Raw genomic sequence first — 14,593 nt, forward strand, 5'->3', positions numbered from 1 at the left:
AAAATTATGTAAACATGCTCCAGAGTAATACTCAAAACAAACAAAAAATAACAGAAAATACTACATAGTAAACAACAAACGTCTTAAAAATGTTCAGTAAAATCTCTCAGCTGACCTCAACATCTCTCATAAAAGATAGTGACATAAAGAACAATGACAGAAAGTTGGATTTGGACCCCAAACTGTTGAAGGGGCTAAGAGGTTTTCTTGGGTGGAGCCATGTTAAAAAGAAGTGAAACAACTGCTTTGACAGTACAAAGCTTGAGCACAGACAAGGTGACTAGATATAACAGCAAGCCTGCAAAGAAGTAAAGCCCTATAAGCTTGATTATTACTACAAATGATCAAATTCAGACACCAATTTGCACAACAATAAGAACAGCATATTTAGAATTTGAAAAGAAACTTGCCAATTTGGAAATGAGATAGATCATTGACATCATACTTCGCTGCACTCCAAAGTTTAGAATCCTGGATAGCCTACATAACAGTTGCATGCAATGATAATTGTATTCAGAAAGAGAACACTTTTACTTGTGTAACAATGCACTTATGCGCATATGTAACTTTATTAGAAGTTAACACCATAAAACCTGTGATGTATAATACTTTCATAAATTGTACAGCCTATAAGCTAGTGAAATAAATTTACTTATGTACTCCTTTCTAATATAATTGCAAGTTTTAAGCCATACATTTTGCGGGATCGTTGGAAGTAAAAGATGTAATTCGAAAGGGCAAACAAAAACAATTAAACTCATACATTTCATATAAAAGTATGTTAGAAGTCCCACATCAACTAGAGATAAGGCAATCTTATAATATATAAGTGAGGTACAAACCTCACCTTTAGGCTAGTTTTATGGAATTGAGTTAGACTTAAAATTCATTTCTAACATGGTATCAAAGCCAAGTTAAAACATATCCTAGCGAACTCTCTTGGACATTCTGTTCCACCCGCTATCGGACTGCTATCAGACCACCCGCTAGTTTATAATCTCACACACAAGATGAATATACCTCGACGTGAGAGGATGTGTTGGAAGTCCCACATCAATTAAAGATAAGGCAATCTCATAATATATAAGTGAGGTGCAAACCTCACCTTACAAGTCGATTTTGTGAAATTGAGTTAGGCTTAAAATCCACTTCTAACAAAGTAAGGTTCAAACACTTTGCAATGTCTCTGAAGGAGAAAGAGGCTTAGACAAAAAAAAAAAAAAAAGATCGAGAGGACAAAGGAACGAGCTAACAAAATGAAGAAAAATAGAAACTTCACAAATAAATTCAAAGTAGACACGAAAGCACATGAGATTACTTAATGTTGACCCCAACGGTCCAAATTTAAAAATGTATGTACCAGTAACTTTCTGTTAGAAGGAAACTAAAACCAAAACACCCAGGAGTTATTAAACACCAAGAATGTGTTTGTTTAAAATCTTACAAAATTATTCCCAGAAATATGAGTAGTGGGATGTAACATTTTCATATTTGGTAAAAGTTATAAAAATTCGTTCGAAACATTAATCATTCCCAGGAATCTATATTACACATGCTTCCGTTTTTCTTGTCCCCATGTAGAATGGGTGGGAATGTTATATTCTCATCGGGAATGTAAGTTGTTTTCTAAAATAACTTGACAGGTGTCACTTTATCATACCTCATTGTATGTTTTTTTAATTAGCATAAATTTAAAAATATTCCAAAGAACTACACATACTTGCCAAACATCTTTGATGGGAATCATATCCCAGTAAAAGTAATCGCAGGAATATAATTAAATACGTGAAATTGATACCCAAATTTGAAATACTGGTTGAACACGACTGGTTTGAATCCCCGTGCAATGATGAAGATGACTAATATTAACAAAAATAACTATTTACCAAAAAAACAAGAACCACCTAGAATTGACATTAGTTCCTGCCTTCAAGAACAAACTAAAATTTAGTTTCAACTAAGATGTTTACTTCTCAGTTGGCACGTTTCTTTCTTTATATATAGTTAATTAAGTTTCTCTTAAAAAATCTCCGGGGAAACACTAACATATTTACCTTCAGTAACAGATGTTTCTTTGCAAGAGAAGCAATCAAGGGAAGCATTGCAATGGAGGATACGATTGCATAAAATCTCAATAAACCAGATCGACTGCGTCTTCTACCTGACAAAATTGAGAAATAGCTAAGGTTCAGATTAAGAACTTGATATGATACAAAGGAAACAAAAAATAACTCTGGCTTTAGCCGTATACAAACCTATATTCCCAATGATTAGTGAAACAACACTAACAAAAACAGACGAATAGGCAACTGTATTTGGAGTATCTGCTTCTATTCCTGGAAAATATGCAAATATTGCTCCTATTATTAGCAACGCAGCCTGCAGGGAACAATTTCAAATTTTAACATATATTAGAAAAAAACAAAAGATGTCAGCAGTTAGAGAATACAGATTCTCCAAGAATAGTTACAGAGTCAGCATTTGCAATTACAAACTACCGTTTGACAAAAAGTGTATTATGATAGGATTTAGAAAGTTGAGAATGAGTTATAAAACTTCTGCCTCACAGACAGGCATTACCATTTCATAAAATGAATCCTATACTCAACATAAAAACACTCATTATGAACTGTGTAGTTTGAATAGCCACCCAAAAATAGTTCACCTAAATTAGTGCATGAGTACACATAAAAGTTGATAAATGTTTTTCATTAATAAAAGTATACGGCCATATTCAAGTTAATAAAGTTGCTTTGATAATTTTGTCAAGTGTAGCCACCAGTGTAGGAAAATATACATGTCCTGTAGAGCTGTACCACAAGAATCAAAGCAAGGCCAACTATTTTAAATGTTTTCTTTTAAAAGGAAAGAAAATAATCAATCAGTGTGTGTTTTGGATTACTATTTGAGCACCTAAAAGTCAGTTGAAGATCGTCGAAAGTCACACCCACTTGTTTGGCAATTTTTGTTACGTTTCATTGAGTATTAAAGATGTCCAAACTGTGGTTGCATTCAAAGCAATGCCTTTGATGCTTTTCGGTTGAATGAAGTATCAGTTTCATTCAACCAAACTTAACACGTTTTCATATAATCCAAACACACACTTAGTAGAGAACCACAATATCCAGAAATTTCAGTAAAGCCTTCTATCTAAAGATCTCATACAACATCATGTTACCCAGGCAAGAAACCCGTTACATTGAGCTGCCATATTATCCCTTTTCCTAATTGTATCTAACAAATACCCAAAATCACCATAAGCCACAAGTATAAAAGTTGGAATCCAGTTCAGGCGCAAGGAATATTAGCTCAGTTCAATCACCTGTTCTCATCAATGGATTAGCCTTTCCATACATTTGTACTTGTTTGATAAAAATACTGAAAATAGTTGAAAACACAAGTGCAACCCCTATAAACTTCCCAGGTTGAAGTTTTTCATTCCTAAAAAAATTCCACAATGCAGAATGGGTTCTTCCCATTCAGCACAAAATTGCAAATTCCCATGAATAGGACGCTTCAGAGATACAATATATGATCAACCGAGTGTCTTACTTGATTTTTTCAGTTAGAAATTCAGCAGCAATACAGACTGAAGGAGAGGCTTTTATCTCAATTAATTTATGCATCTTAAGATAACTTTTTGAGCCATGAGATTGCTGATTTATATATGCCGGAAACTGGAAAGCAACTAAGTTTACATTTTTTCAAATAATTAATTTGTTAATTTTATAAAACAACCATTCTACAAGCACAAAAGCAATTCGTACTAAATCAGAGTTATTATTCATTTAAACTAAATACAATAAAACTGGTCTAAAATATTTCATTTAAAAATCTACAACCAATAACCATGAAAAAATTTCTCACACAACATACAATGCCATTGCTACAGAAATCCAATAACCAAAAAAGAAAAAGATAAATAAAACCCTACATACCTCGGTAATAAAGTGCAGGGAGAGGCGTTTCTTCCCCTTTGCAACTAGCTGATACCCTAAATGGTATAACATCAAAACAACAAAAACCAATGAGAATATTAAGAAAATAAGATATAGCTAAAAGCTAAGCCATAGAATAAATTAACTGCAACTGTATTAAAAATATGAATATCATAAATTAATAAAAGAAAATAAAGAGAGATTAAGGAAAAGATGAAACTAACTTGAATCAACAACCATCCGGAAGGAGTAATCGGAGCCATCAGTTCCAGAGGGCCTTCCAGAAGCCAATTTTCTATTATGCATCTCTGTTTTCACACCTTGTATTGCAGATCACCCCACTTCCTTATCAAGCTGAGCCAATTCTAGCTGCAAGAAAATTAGAGAATTTGTTAGGAATGTGAGGAAGGCATAGTTGGTTCCAATAGTTAGAATATTAGTTTAGTAGGTCAGAGGGCGCAAGTTAGTGACAAATAGTTAAGTGAACTTGGAGGGGGATCCATCAATATCCAATAATATTTGTATATTGAATACTAGCTCTTTGTGAAAGGAAAATCCTCACGCGAGAGATAACTGTGTACTATTTTCAATGCTTAAATATAATTGTTCAACTTCATTGTTTGTTTCGATCAATTTCTCTCAATTCATTCCCAAGTTCGTAACAGAACTAGATTGAGATTACATTTAATACATTAAGAAAAAAAAAAAATCCCCATGTAAAGAGTAAACTAAAACCAATATGAACTTAAAGTGAAAAACTTCTGGGGCCAGCCCCTACCAATGATTTAAAACACTATCATAGGTAAAAATCAAGGCCAACTATAATTTCAAGAAAAATCCAAACATCAAATGTTGTGATGCTCATATAAAAATACTTTTGGGGTAAAATCTTCCAAGACTATTCATTTATCCCTATGTTGTGTTAATAATGTGATATATCAGAATTACACAAAAACAGATTGTCCGCAGCTCAAGATAGAAATCAACGTTTTGCTTTCTAGTGATGGTATGATAGATCATGTCTGATTTAGAGGCAAACCTTGCAGCCAACAAACTTAATGTATTATGGCTTATCTGTTAATTGATAATAAAGATATGCTCATTGCTATTCCATGTTATTTTTAAATTGTTCCCAACTTAGTTTTGCAGCATAAGTTGTGTTGGAGCAGGTTATGAATTGAATAACCATCATGACACCTAAATTCTTCAATTGATTCTGAGCAGATCTGCTAAAACTTGGCATATCACAAGTAAGGAAGAGACTGGAAGAATGGCCTTAAAGATGACTTCAGGGTAGGCAAGGAGTTCAAATTTCTACAGACTGTCAATGTCTAGAGACCTCTATCCAACCAGATCAGCTGCTATCCAAGGGCCAGAGCAAATGTTTCCCAAATGGAGGAGTTTATGCAAAATAAACCTTTCCTGGGTCCTTAAATCTTCAATTGCAGGAGATTATTCCTATTCAAAATAATATGCCTTGCACTGCATGTCAAGCTTGTTTAAAATGGACATCCAAAAGCCTTTCATGAAATAATATTTAGTTTAGATTTTTGAACCATGTTACTTTTCCAATCTTTCTTCAAGAAAAATTGGGTTCGAAAAACAAATTACCCATTGGAATTTTATAAACATTAGCACAAACCAATGTACAACATAACTACTTCATATTAAAAATAATGATGTATGATTGCCTATGTATTCTAGATATGTTTTGTAGAGAATATTTATACAAGAAAAGTGGTTTTTTGTTATTTTTCTGCATAAGTGTCAGTGTCACACAATTTGCAATCAATTTGATACGCCTTAACAAGGAAAGGACTCATTTCGTGTGATAAATAGCAAATGACTTTGAATTGTGTGCATAAATCAGTTAACTTCCATATCATCAAGATAAATCACATTATTCAAAAATTGATATTTAGACACCTGATTCACAGACTAATTTATAATTTTATTAGTAAAATGTAAAATAGTGTACTCAAACACCCACTTTCTTCAGATAGCTAGTGCCATGGATGGATCAACAATCAAATAATGCTCCTTCACATTTACGAGAAAGGTTTACTGTCTCCATCAATAATGCATGCTCATGAAACTCGTCTTAACTCAATTTTCACCTTTCAAATAATCATTTGCAATCTTTCTCCCTTTGAAAAATTAACCCAAGATTCTGAGAAATGAAAATAGGCCATTGGCTGAGCCCAGATAAAAAAAGTCATTGTCCCAAATCACTCGTGATGTCACCAAGCAACTAAAACACATTAGTGAGTGACACACAAGAGAAACCCCTACTTTAAAAGAAAAATATCAGATCAAGGGATAATCAAATAAGGTGCATTAGTGTAATAGTGTTCCTTTCCATTCAACAGATTATTTGGCTTCTCAGGTTTTTAAAGTAGTTAACAAAAGAAAGTAAAAATTGAAATAAAAAAATATGGTTGAATTGTTTGATTCGTATTAGTGATATAGAGTTTGAAGAATTAATGCACGTTCATATAATTCAAAGCCATTTGTGACTCATCAGATGATCTGAACCTTCGCTTACTAAACCATATTAACAAATCACAAATCACACAATTCCAACAACTAAGCACAAAAATAACAAAAGAAAGCGGTCATTCTTGAATAGCATTCTCTACAAGACTTATCAAGATTATGTTCATAAGCAATGTATACATTATCATTTTTAATACAAAATAACTATTTAATACATTGACTTATACGACAGTTTATAGAAATGATAATATGCAATTTGTTCATCAACTTACCCAGCTAAGTGTCTCTCTACACACTGGTATCTCTAGAAGACTGAAAATATCAAGTAGCTCAAAACTGAATATCATTGGCCTCTGTAGAAGACTTTGGATATCCACTATACTCAAGTTTGACATGCAAGGAAGAACAAACCATCTTGAACTTCAGCCTCAGGCTATCCATGATTTCTTGCACTTGTACATTTTCCGGATCCATGAGAGGGTATTTCTCAATCAACTCCTCCATCTGGCCAATAATTGTTTTGGCCCGTGGAGAGAAACAAGTCGGATCAAGCCGAAGTGCCGAATTCCAAATGTCAACACAACCCCTATAGAAACCAAGCTCCTCTCCAATTTCAAAACCAACCTTGAGGCCAACCTGTCTGCCTTCTTCCTTGCCAGCGACGAGGCCGTCACTGTGGCCTTCATCGTAGCCTTCCTTGTAATGGGTGTCCTCCAAGTTCAAAGAAGAATCAAACAAGTCATCCATGGTCTGCCCCAACAAAACAAATGCTACAAAACTGACAAGGAGTTGAGACCAAACTAGAGATAGTATAGCAGCAAGACCAAAACCATTCCCAATTACCAATTTCAATTAAATGTTGAAAGCCACAATGCAGGAGCCCCTTAATTAATCAATGAATGGTGTACGGAAGAAACAACATGGATCAAAAATGAGAAGAAAAAAAAAGAGGACAAACATAAAGTCAACAGCATTAACAGAAATTATTGGAAAAAAGTCTACATCGTAATTGCTCATAAATCATGCCCAAATGCAAAAAAAAAAAAAAAAAAAAAAAAAAAAAAAAAAAACATGAGAAACACTGCAACACAAATAGAAAAAACAGTGAAACTTCTTTTTTCCAGTCGGTGTTAATATAATTACTGATTCAAACTTCATTTTCCATTGAATCTTCCGTACAAAGAGAATAGTTCCTCGAACAGCAAAAGAAAGCGCTATGTAACAGAAGAAAACGTGTAAAACTACCTGCTGGTGATTGCTGCTCCGCAGATTCCACTGGCTACAGAGCGAAGAAATGAGAGCTAGGGTTTGGTTTGGGCAAGATCAAATTCACCTCTTCCTTTTATGTTTCAGTTATTATGCCACATGAAAAGTTTAACACTCAAATTTCTCCATCTTTTTTCTCTCTTTAATTTTAGTACAGTTTTAGAAAAATCATATGAAAAAAAATCATTTATATATGTGTATTTATAACTGCTTAAAACTCATTATATTTTCTTTCTATTTTTTTCTCTCGTCCTTTTTTTTTCTAAATTACATGTTATTGTAATTAGGTTAAAATACTTTTTGGTCCCAATTTTCGTCAAGTTTTTTTAAATAAGTCCTAATTTTGGTTCTGTGTTCAAATAGGTCTCAATTTTCGTCAATTTTGTTCAATTGGGTCCTTTTTTGCTAACACCATTTAAATCATTAACGGCCATGAACAGTGACTGCCACGTGTCACTTCGTGGTTTTTTTGATTTTTGATTTTTTTTTTATTTTTATTTTTTTAAATTTTTTTAATTTTTTTAAAATTTTTTTAACTTTTTTTAAATGTACACATGTTAATCTAGAAGTGTGCCACGTGTCACTTTGTGATTTTTTTTAATTTTTTTTTAATTTTTTTTAAATGTCCACGTGTCAACCCACTAGCGTGCCACGTGTCAAAGTAAATGTTCTAAATTCAATTTGGTCCCTATATTTGTTATTTTTGTTCAATTAGGTCCCAATTTTTGTTAACATTAACCAATTTGGTCCCTCTCCAAATTAAAACCAAATTTAATTTTTATATTAAAATTCACATTTTTTATTAAATATTTTTATATAATATATTAAAATTCGCATCATTATAACTTTGATATAAAAATTAAATTTGCTCACATCTTCGATAGGGACCAAATTGGTTAATGTTAACAAAAATTGGGACCTAATTGAACAAAAATAACAAATATAGGAACCAAATTGAATATAGAATATTGACTTTGACACGTGGCACACTACTGGGTTGACACGTGGACATTTAAAAAAAATTCAAAAAAATTCAAAAAAAATTCAAAAATAAAATAAAATAAAAAATTCAAAAAAACCATGAAGTGACACGTGGCACGCTCCTAGATTGACATGTGTACATTTAAAAAAAATTAAAAAAATTTTAAAAAAAATGTTAAAAAAAATTTAAAAAATTAAAATTAAAATTAAAAAAATCAAAAATCCACGAAGTGACACGTGACAGACACTGTTCATGGCCGTTAATGATTTAAACGGTATTAGCAAAAAAGGACCCAATTGAACAAAATTGACGAAAATTGGGACCTATTTGAACACAAAACCAAAATTAGAACTTATTTGAAAAAACATGACGAAAATTGAGACCAAAAAGATATTTTAACCTTATTGTAAATATGCTTTTCCAAACACAGCCTTAAAATTTAACTAAAACTCTTGCGAAATTACACTAGACTTTACCTACTTGGGGCTAGTATCTTTATAATTTTAAAATAGATATTTATTTTTTATTTCTAATAACATAAAATCATTATTACATTTCTTAGTTTATTTAAAAGAAACACGAATTTTTGAAACATAAACAAAATAAAATATTTAAACTACAGTTTTAAGAATAGAATTATTTTTTTATAAAAACAATAAATTATTTGATTATTATATATTATCAATGTCAAAAATATTTTCATCTTCCTATTATAAATTGTCTTATATATGTTGGGTATCAGAGTACTAGCATAAGTACTCACAACTAAAATAAAAGATGAAAATAAAGGAACAAAAATATATAATAGGCAATGAATATAATTTATTCAAGGAAAGGAAAAATTACATATCATTCTCTCTAATCCCAAGGAAAAAGCAATGACAACCCCTCTCTTGGAAATAGGCAAAAACTAATACAAGGAGAACCTTAAAGGAGAAACTAACCTTCTCTCTTAGAGGAGAAACTAATATTCTCTCTTAATTCTTCTCTCAAGCAAATAAAGCAAAAGGAATAGAAAGGGAGAGACTTTGGGATGATTTCCTAAGGAAACATTGGACTCCTTTATAACATTAAAAGTAAGCCCCAAAGTAAGTTCCCATCGATGTGGGACTTCTTTTCTCACAATCTCTCACTTGAAGATTTTGATGAAATTAATCAAATCTTCACACCATGCTTTATTCTCTGCCTTCATGTTGCTTGTTCTTCTGATAGACTTCAGTAGGATCGAATCCACGTAGACTTCATTGACACATAATTCTGATCCTCCGAAACACAATGCAACACCTGAGGTTCCTCCTAAGGACCTCTTGTCATTAATTCACTGTTATCCACCAAACCCGCCATGAACCTACTAACCACTCCCACTGCTTGTGCAATGTCTGGTCTTGTACACATCATAGCATTCATAAGGCTGTCCACCACCGATGCACTCGGTACTCGAGACCTCTCCATCCTCTCTGCTTCACTGCTAGGACTCATACGTGAGGAACAATTGATAGAAAGTGGGGTCGAAATTGGCTTGCAATCTTGCATGTTGAAGCGCCGCAAGATTATCAGTAAGTATTTCTTCTGAGAAAGCCAAACCTTTCTATCTTTTTTGTCTCGGTGAATTTGCATCCCTGAAATCCTTGTTTGCTGGTTCCAAGTCCTTCTTCTCACACTCCCTAGCTAATTAGGCCTTCAATTCCTGGATTTGAACTTTGTTGGGGCCTACCTCCAACATGTCATCCACATACAACATCAATGGTCTAAACACCAGTCTGTTGTAACCGAGGCTTATGAAGGAATCAAATCTCTGGTACGAACACCTGAGCTCTCTTTAAACCGTACTGAGATTTGTTCAACCATGCAAACCAAGTTTTCTTGTTCTTTAACGCCTTCTGGTTGGAACATCATTTCATTTCTGCTTAACAATAACCTTGTGGGTAGTGGGACCCACAGGTGGTACGCCTTCACATTGTTAGCATAGCCCAAGCACTTAATTTTCCCAGTTTCAAGCTCTACTCGTGCTTTGGATTCCTTGAATTAGTAACAACACATATGACTTCCTCTTGATGTAGTACACCCACAATCTCCTAGAGTAAACTTCGATTCTTCTAGTGATAACTCTGGTGATTCCCTTACATCATAATAAATCAAGTCTTCCTGTGTTTTCCTTTTTCCTGGTAGTCAAACTAACAATCTGCGATTTATGACTATGTTTGTTGGCTTACCACACAGTGCTCGTGTAGAGATAAAACAACCTTCTTGAGCCTGAGTAAGAGATTACGTTCTGCATGGATTTGCAAACTTCGCTCTGACTTATACCCAAGTTTACGATGTCACATCAACATCGCTTCTTCTTGACTCGTCGATGCAATCATTGCATTAGCATCCTGCAACGTATCTCCCAAAAGCACATACTCGTGCTTTGGATTCCTTGAATTAGTAACAACACATTTGACTTCCTCTTGATGTAGTACACCCACAATCTCCTAGAGTAAACTTCGATTCTTCTAGTGATAACTCTAGTGATTCCCTTACATCATAATAAATCAAGTCTTCTTGTGTTTTCCTTTTTCCTGGTAGTCAAACTAACAATCTGCGATTTATGACTATGTTTGTTGGCTTACCACACAGTGCTCGTGTAGAGATAAAACAACCTTCTTGAGCCTGAGTAAGAGATTACGTTCTGCATGGATTTGCAAACTTCGCTCTGACTTATACCCAAGTTTACGATGTCACATCAACATCGCTTCTTCTTGACTCGTCGATGCAATCATTGCATTAGCATCCTGCAACGTATCTCCCAAAAGCACATACACATCTACCATGATCTTCTAAGCTTTCATGACTTACCAAATCTCACCTCTTCTTCACAGAATATCTTCGTCCTCTGATGTATTTGCCATACAACCTTGTGAGGTTGATGCCTCAGAGTTCTTTCCTTCATTCTTCTAATGCCAACAATCTTTCTTCACATGCCCTCTTTTGCCACAATGGTAGCATTTGAGATGCTTCTTACTTTGACATTTATCATGAGACTGACTCCCACTAGATCCATGTTCTGTTGATATACCTCTCGTCATCACCAAAGCTTCTATTTGCCTTGCACTTTCCACCATATCCTCTTTGTTCTTTCGCCTAGATTCTTCTTCAAGAACAGCTTCGGCAACATCCTCAAAGCGTAGGAGGTCAATAACGTTGTAATTTGTAATGTTGATGACAAACTGATCATACGAATCAGGTAAACTCTGTAGTAGAAGCTCCGCACGTTCATTTTCAATTATGTTGAAATTTGTCGCTGAAAGTTGGGCAAACAACGTATTTAGATTGTTGATGTGGTCTGTCACCGATGTGGACTCACTCATTCGAAGAGTATATAGTTTTCTCTTCAAGAATATTCTTGTGTGAAGTGACTTAACCTCATACAGGCTTGTGAGAGTATCCCAAATCTCCTTCGTTGTAGTCTTCTCCGCAATGCTGGATAAAACCGCATCTGCCAATGCTAAGTGCAAATTTGCTATAGCATTGTTATCTATTTCCTTCCACTTTTTATCTGTAATGCCCTCAGGTTTTTCTTCCATTGCTTCTAGACAATTGTCCTTTCGCAAAATTACCTTCATCTTCAGTTTCCACAATGAGAAATTTTTCCCATTGAACCTCTCTATCTCGTATCTTGTTGTCATGGCTTTAAAACCGACTTATGCACTTCTCACTATGAATAGTACTGTCTACTGGAACAATGGAGGCAGACCGTGAATCAGTGCACCAGGTAATTCCCAGGAAAGAGAGGTGGGTCACTAATGGACACGCTTAAGTACCAAGTCTTTCCTAGCCAGAATTTTCCTAGACATGCACTTTCACACTACCACACTTTATCCACTGTCACAGCACTATTCTAATGACAATAGCAGCGGAATATAATCATACGAACCAACAGCTCTGATACCATTGTTGGGTATCAGAGTACTAGCATAAGTACTCACAACTAAAATAAAAGATGAAAATAAAGGAACAAAAATAGATAATAGGCAATGAATATAATTTATTCAAGGAAAGGAAAAATTACATACCATTCTCTCTAATCCCAAGGAAAAAACAATGACAACCCCTCTCTTGGAAATAGGAAAAACTAATACAAGGAGAACCTTAAAGGAGAAACTAACCTTCTCTCTTAGAGGAGAAACTAATATTCTCTTTTAATTCTTCTCTCAAGCAAATAAAGCAAAAGGAATAGAAAGGGAGAGACTTTGGGATGATTTCCTAAGGAAATACTGGACTCCTTTTATAACATTAAAAGTAAGCTCCAAAGTAAGTTCCCATCGATGTGGGACTTCTTTTCTCACAATATAAATAGTGTAATTACTATATTTTTTATGAAAAATACTGTTTTAATATAGAACATATGATTTAAATTTATTGACTTAATATTATATTTATCTACTGTACTAAAATTGATTAATAATTATTGAATATTTTTTAAAATATATTTGCGTTACCTCTATTAATTCGGTTGAAAATTTGTTAAATCAATCATTTTAATAGTAATAAAATCTAGCACTCTTTTTATCTTATTTACTCTTGTCTTTATCATTGAAAATTCATAATAATCAACAAAAATATAATTATTCTTTTGCTTGAAAAAAATTGAAATTATTAATTTTATAATTGACAAGTTTTAGCATATGAAAATAGAAAGGAAAATGATATATTAGCAATTTCTTTTATTATTTGACGTGGCAGTAATTTTTTAATTTTTAATTTTTCTTTTCACACTTCCACGTTACATGCTTGAGTACGAGAGAGAAAGAGAGAGAAAGGGGAGGTTGATGGAGTGACAGAAGTAAGAGAAGCAAGGAGAGAGAGAGAGAGGTTGAGAGCGAGAGAGAAAGGGAGGTTGATTCGGGAGAGAAGTGGGTGAAGAGAGAGAGGAGTGGAAGTCGTGAGAGGAGTGGAAGTCATGAGAGAAGTGGAGAGCAATTTATTCTTTCTCCATCCCCAAGTTTGTTCTTCTTCCTTCCCCCAAGTTTTTTCTTCCTCCATAAGTGTCTTCTTTGTCCATCCTCCTAGGTTTCTTCTTCCTCCATTCCCCAAATTTCTTGTTCATCTGTTTTCGAAGTTATTTTTCGATGGGGTTCATCATTTTCCCGTTGGTGGAGGAGAAAAAGTATTGGGTTCACCCACTGCAACAAATTCGTGATTTAGGGTTTAGGTTTGTGGAAAGGAGACATTTTTGTTTCCCTTTTTGGAGAATATTTGATAAAGTGTGGATTTTTTTTTGTAACAGTGTTGTTCAAGAGCAGAAGCGGAACGTTAGTTGTAGAAAATAATCACTCTAAAGCGGAATCTGCAGGATTAGTGTTTCCAGTTCATGTGCGAAGCAATGGGTTTGTAAATGTGAACCTGCATTTTTTTGCATTACCTTAGTTTGCACTTAAATCCAGGATGAGGAGTGACACAACCATCTATTGAAATTGGTTCACCTTATACCAACCCACCTCATTCACGAAGCAAACATGTTAAATTCTCAAAACTTAAGGGCTACTACTTTAATGAGGGTGAGGAAAACTAATGTAATGAGAAAAGTGCAGGTTCGCACTTACGATAACACAACTTTGCACTTAAACAAAAAGTTTTTATTATGCAATACGTGTGGCACAATCTGCAAAATTTATAAATATAATTCCTTAGTACTTGGTGTGAGTTAACTTTATTAATGAAGTGTATAAATTACTCACGTCACCAACGGGATACTTATAAGCCAAGTGAAGAATGAGAAAGATTTTGTTCAAATCATTTAACGTAGGTTAGTAGAACTGCACACTTTGGTTTGCACTTAAATCTAGGATGAGGAGTGACATAACCATCTATTGAAATGAGTTCACCTTATACCAACCCACCTCATCCACGAAGCAAACATGTTAAATTC

General features: G+C 33.9%; 2 protein-coding genes and 1 pseudogene across 3 annotated transcripts; all 3 read right to left on the reverse strand.

Annotated features, from left to right (window-relative positions):
• On the reverse strand, positions 1-7,861 carry LOC114169898. 2 transcript variants are annotated; one of them, XM_028055282.1, is made up of 7 exons: positions 7,680-7,861; positions 4,163-4,307; positions 3,939-3,994; positions 2,256-2,379; positions 2,055-2,161; positions 411-480; positions 1-298 (listed from the first exon to the last, which is right to left on the reverse strand). In XM_028055282.1, the coding sequence occupies exons 2-7, from the start codon at positions 4,242-4,244 to the stop codon at positions 195-197; spliced, it is 543 nt and encodes a 180-aa protein (XP_027911083.1). In that variant the 5' UTR covers positions 4,245-4,307; positions 7,680-7,861; the 3' UTR covers positions 1-194. The 2 variants fall into 2 exon arrangements, with proteins under 2 accessions (XP_027911083.1, XP_027911084.1); XM_028055283.1 differs by lacking the exon at positions 7,680-7,861 and adding an exon at positions 6,707-6,978.
• On the reverse strand, positions 6,765-7,181 carry LOC114170117 (protein LTO1 homolog). Its single transcript, XM_028055604.1, has one exon. It carries the CDS (start codon positions 7,179-7,181, stop codon positions 6,765-6,767), a length of 417 nt encoding a protein of 138 aa, XP_027911405.1.
• A 4,163-nt stretch (positions 7,862-12,024) lies between the features above and the next one.
• On the reverse strand, positions 12,025-12,387 carry LOC114168742 (annotated as a pseudogene).
• Between the last annotated feature and the right edge of the window lie 2,206 nt (positions 12,388-14,593).

Source organism: Vigna unguiculata, chromosome 11, assembly GCF_004118075.2.
Source record: "Vigna unguiculata cultivar IT97K-499-35 chromosome 11, ASM411807v1, whole genome shotgun sequence".
Taxonomy (NCBI): domain Eukaryota; kingdom Viridiplantae; phylum Streptophyta; class Magnoliopsida; order Fabales; family Fabaceae; genus Vigna; species Vigna unguiculata.

Coding starts and splice junctions, on each gene's coding strand:
- LOC114169898 (XM_028055282.1), bottom strand. CDS start 4,244: ATGCATAATAGAAAATTGGCTTCTGGAAGGCCCTCTGGAACTGATGGC. Junction 3,995..4,162: donor CCGGATGGTTGTTGATTCAA/GTTAGTTTCATC, acceptor TATACCATTTAG/GGTATCAGCTAGTTGCAAAG. Junction 299..410: donor TCTATCTCATTTCCAAATTG/GCAAGTTTCTTT, acceptor ACTTCTTTGCAG/GCTTGCTGTTATATCTAGTC.
- LOC114170117 (XM_028055604.1), bottom strand. CDS start 7,181: ATGGATGACTTGTTTGATTCTTCTTTGAACTTGGAGGACACCCATTAC.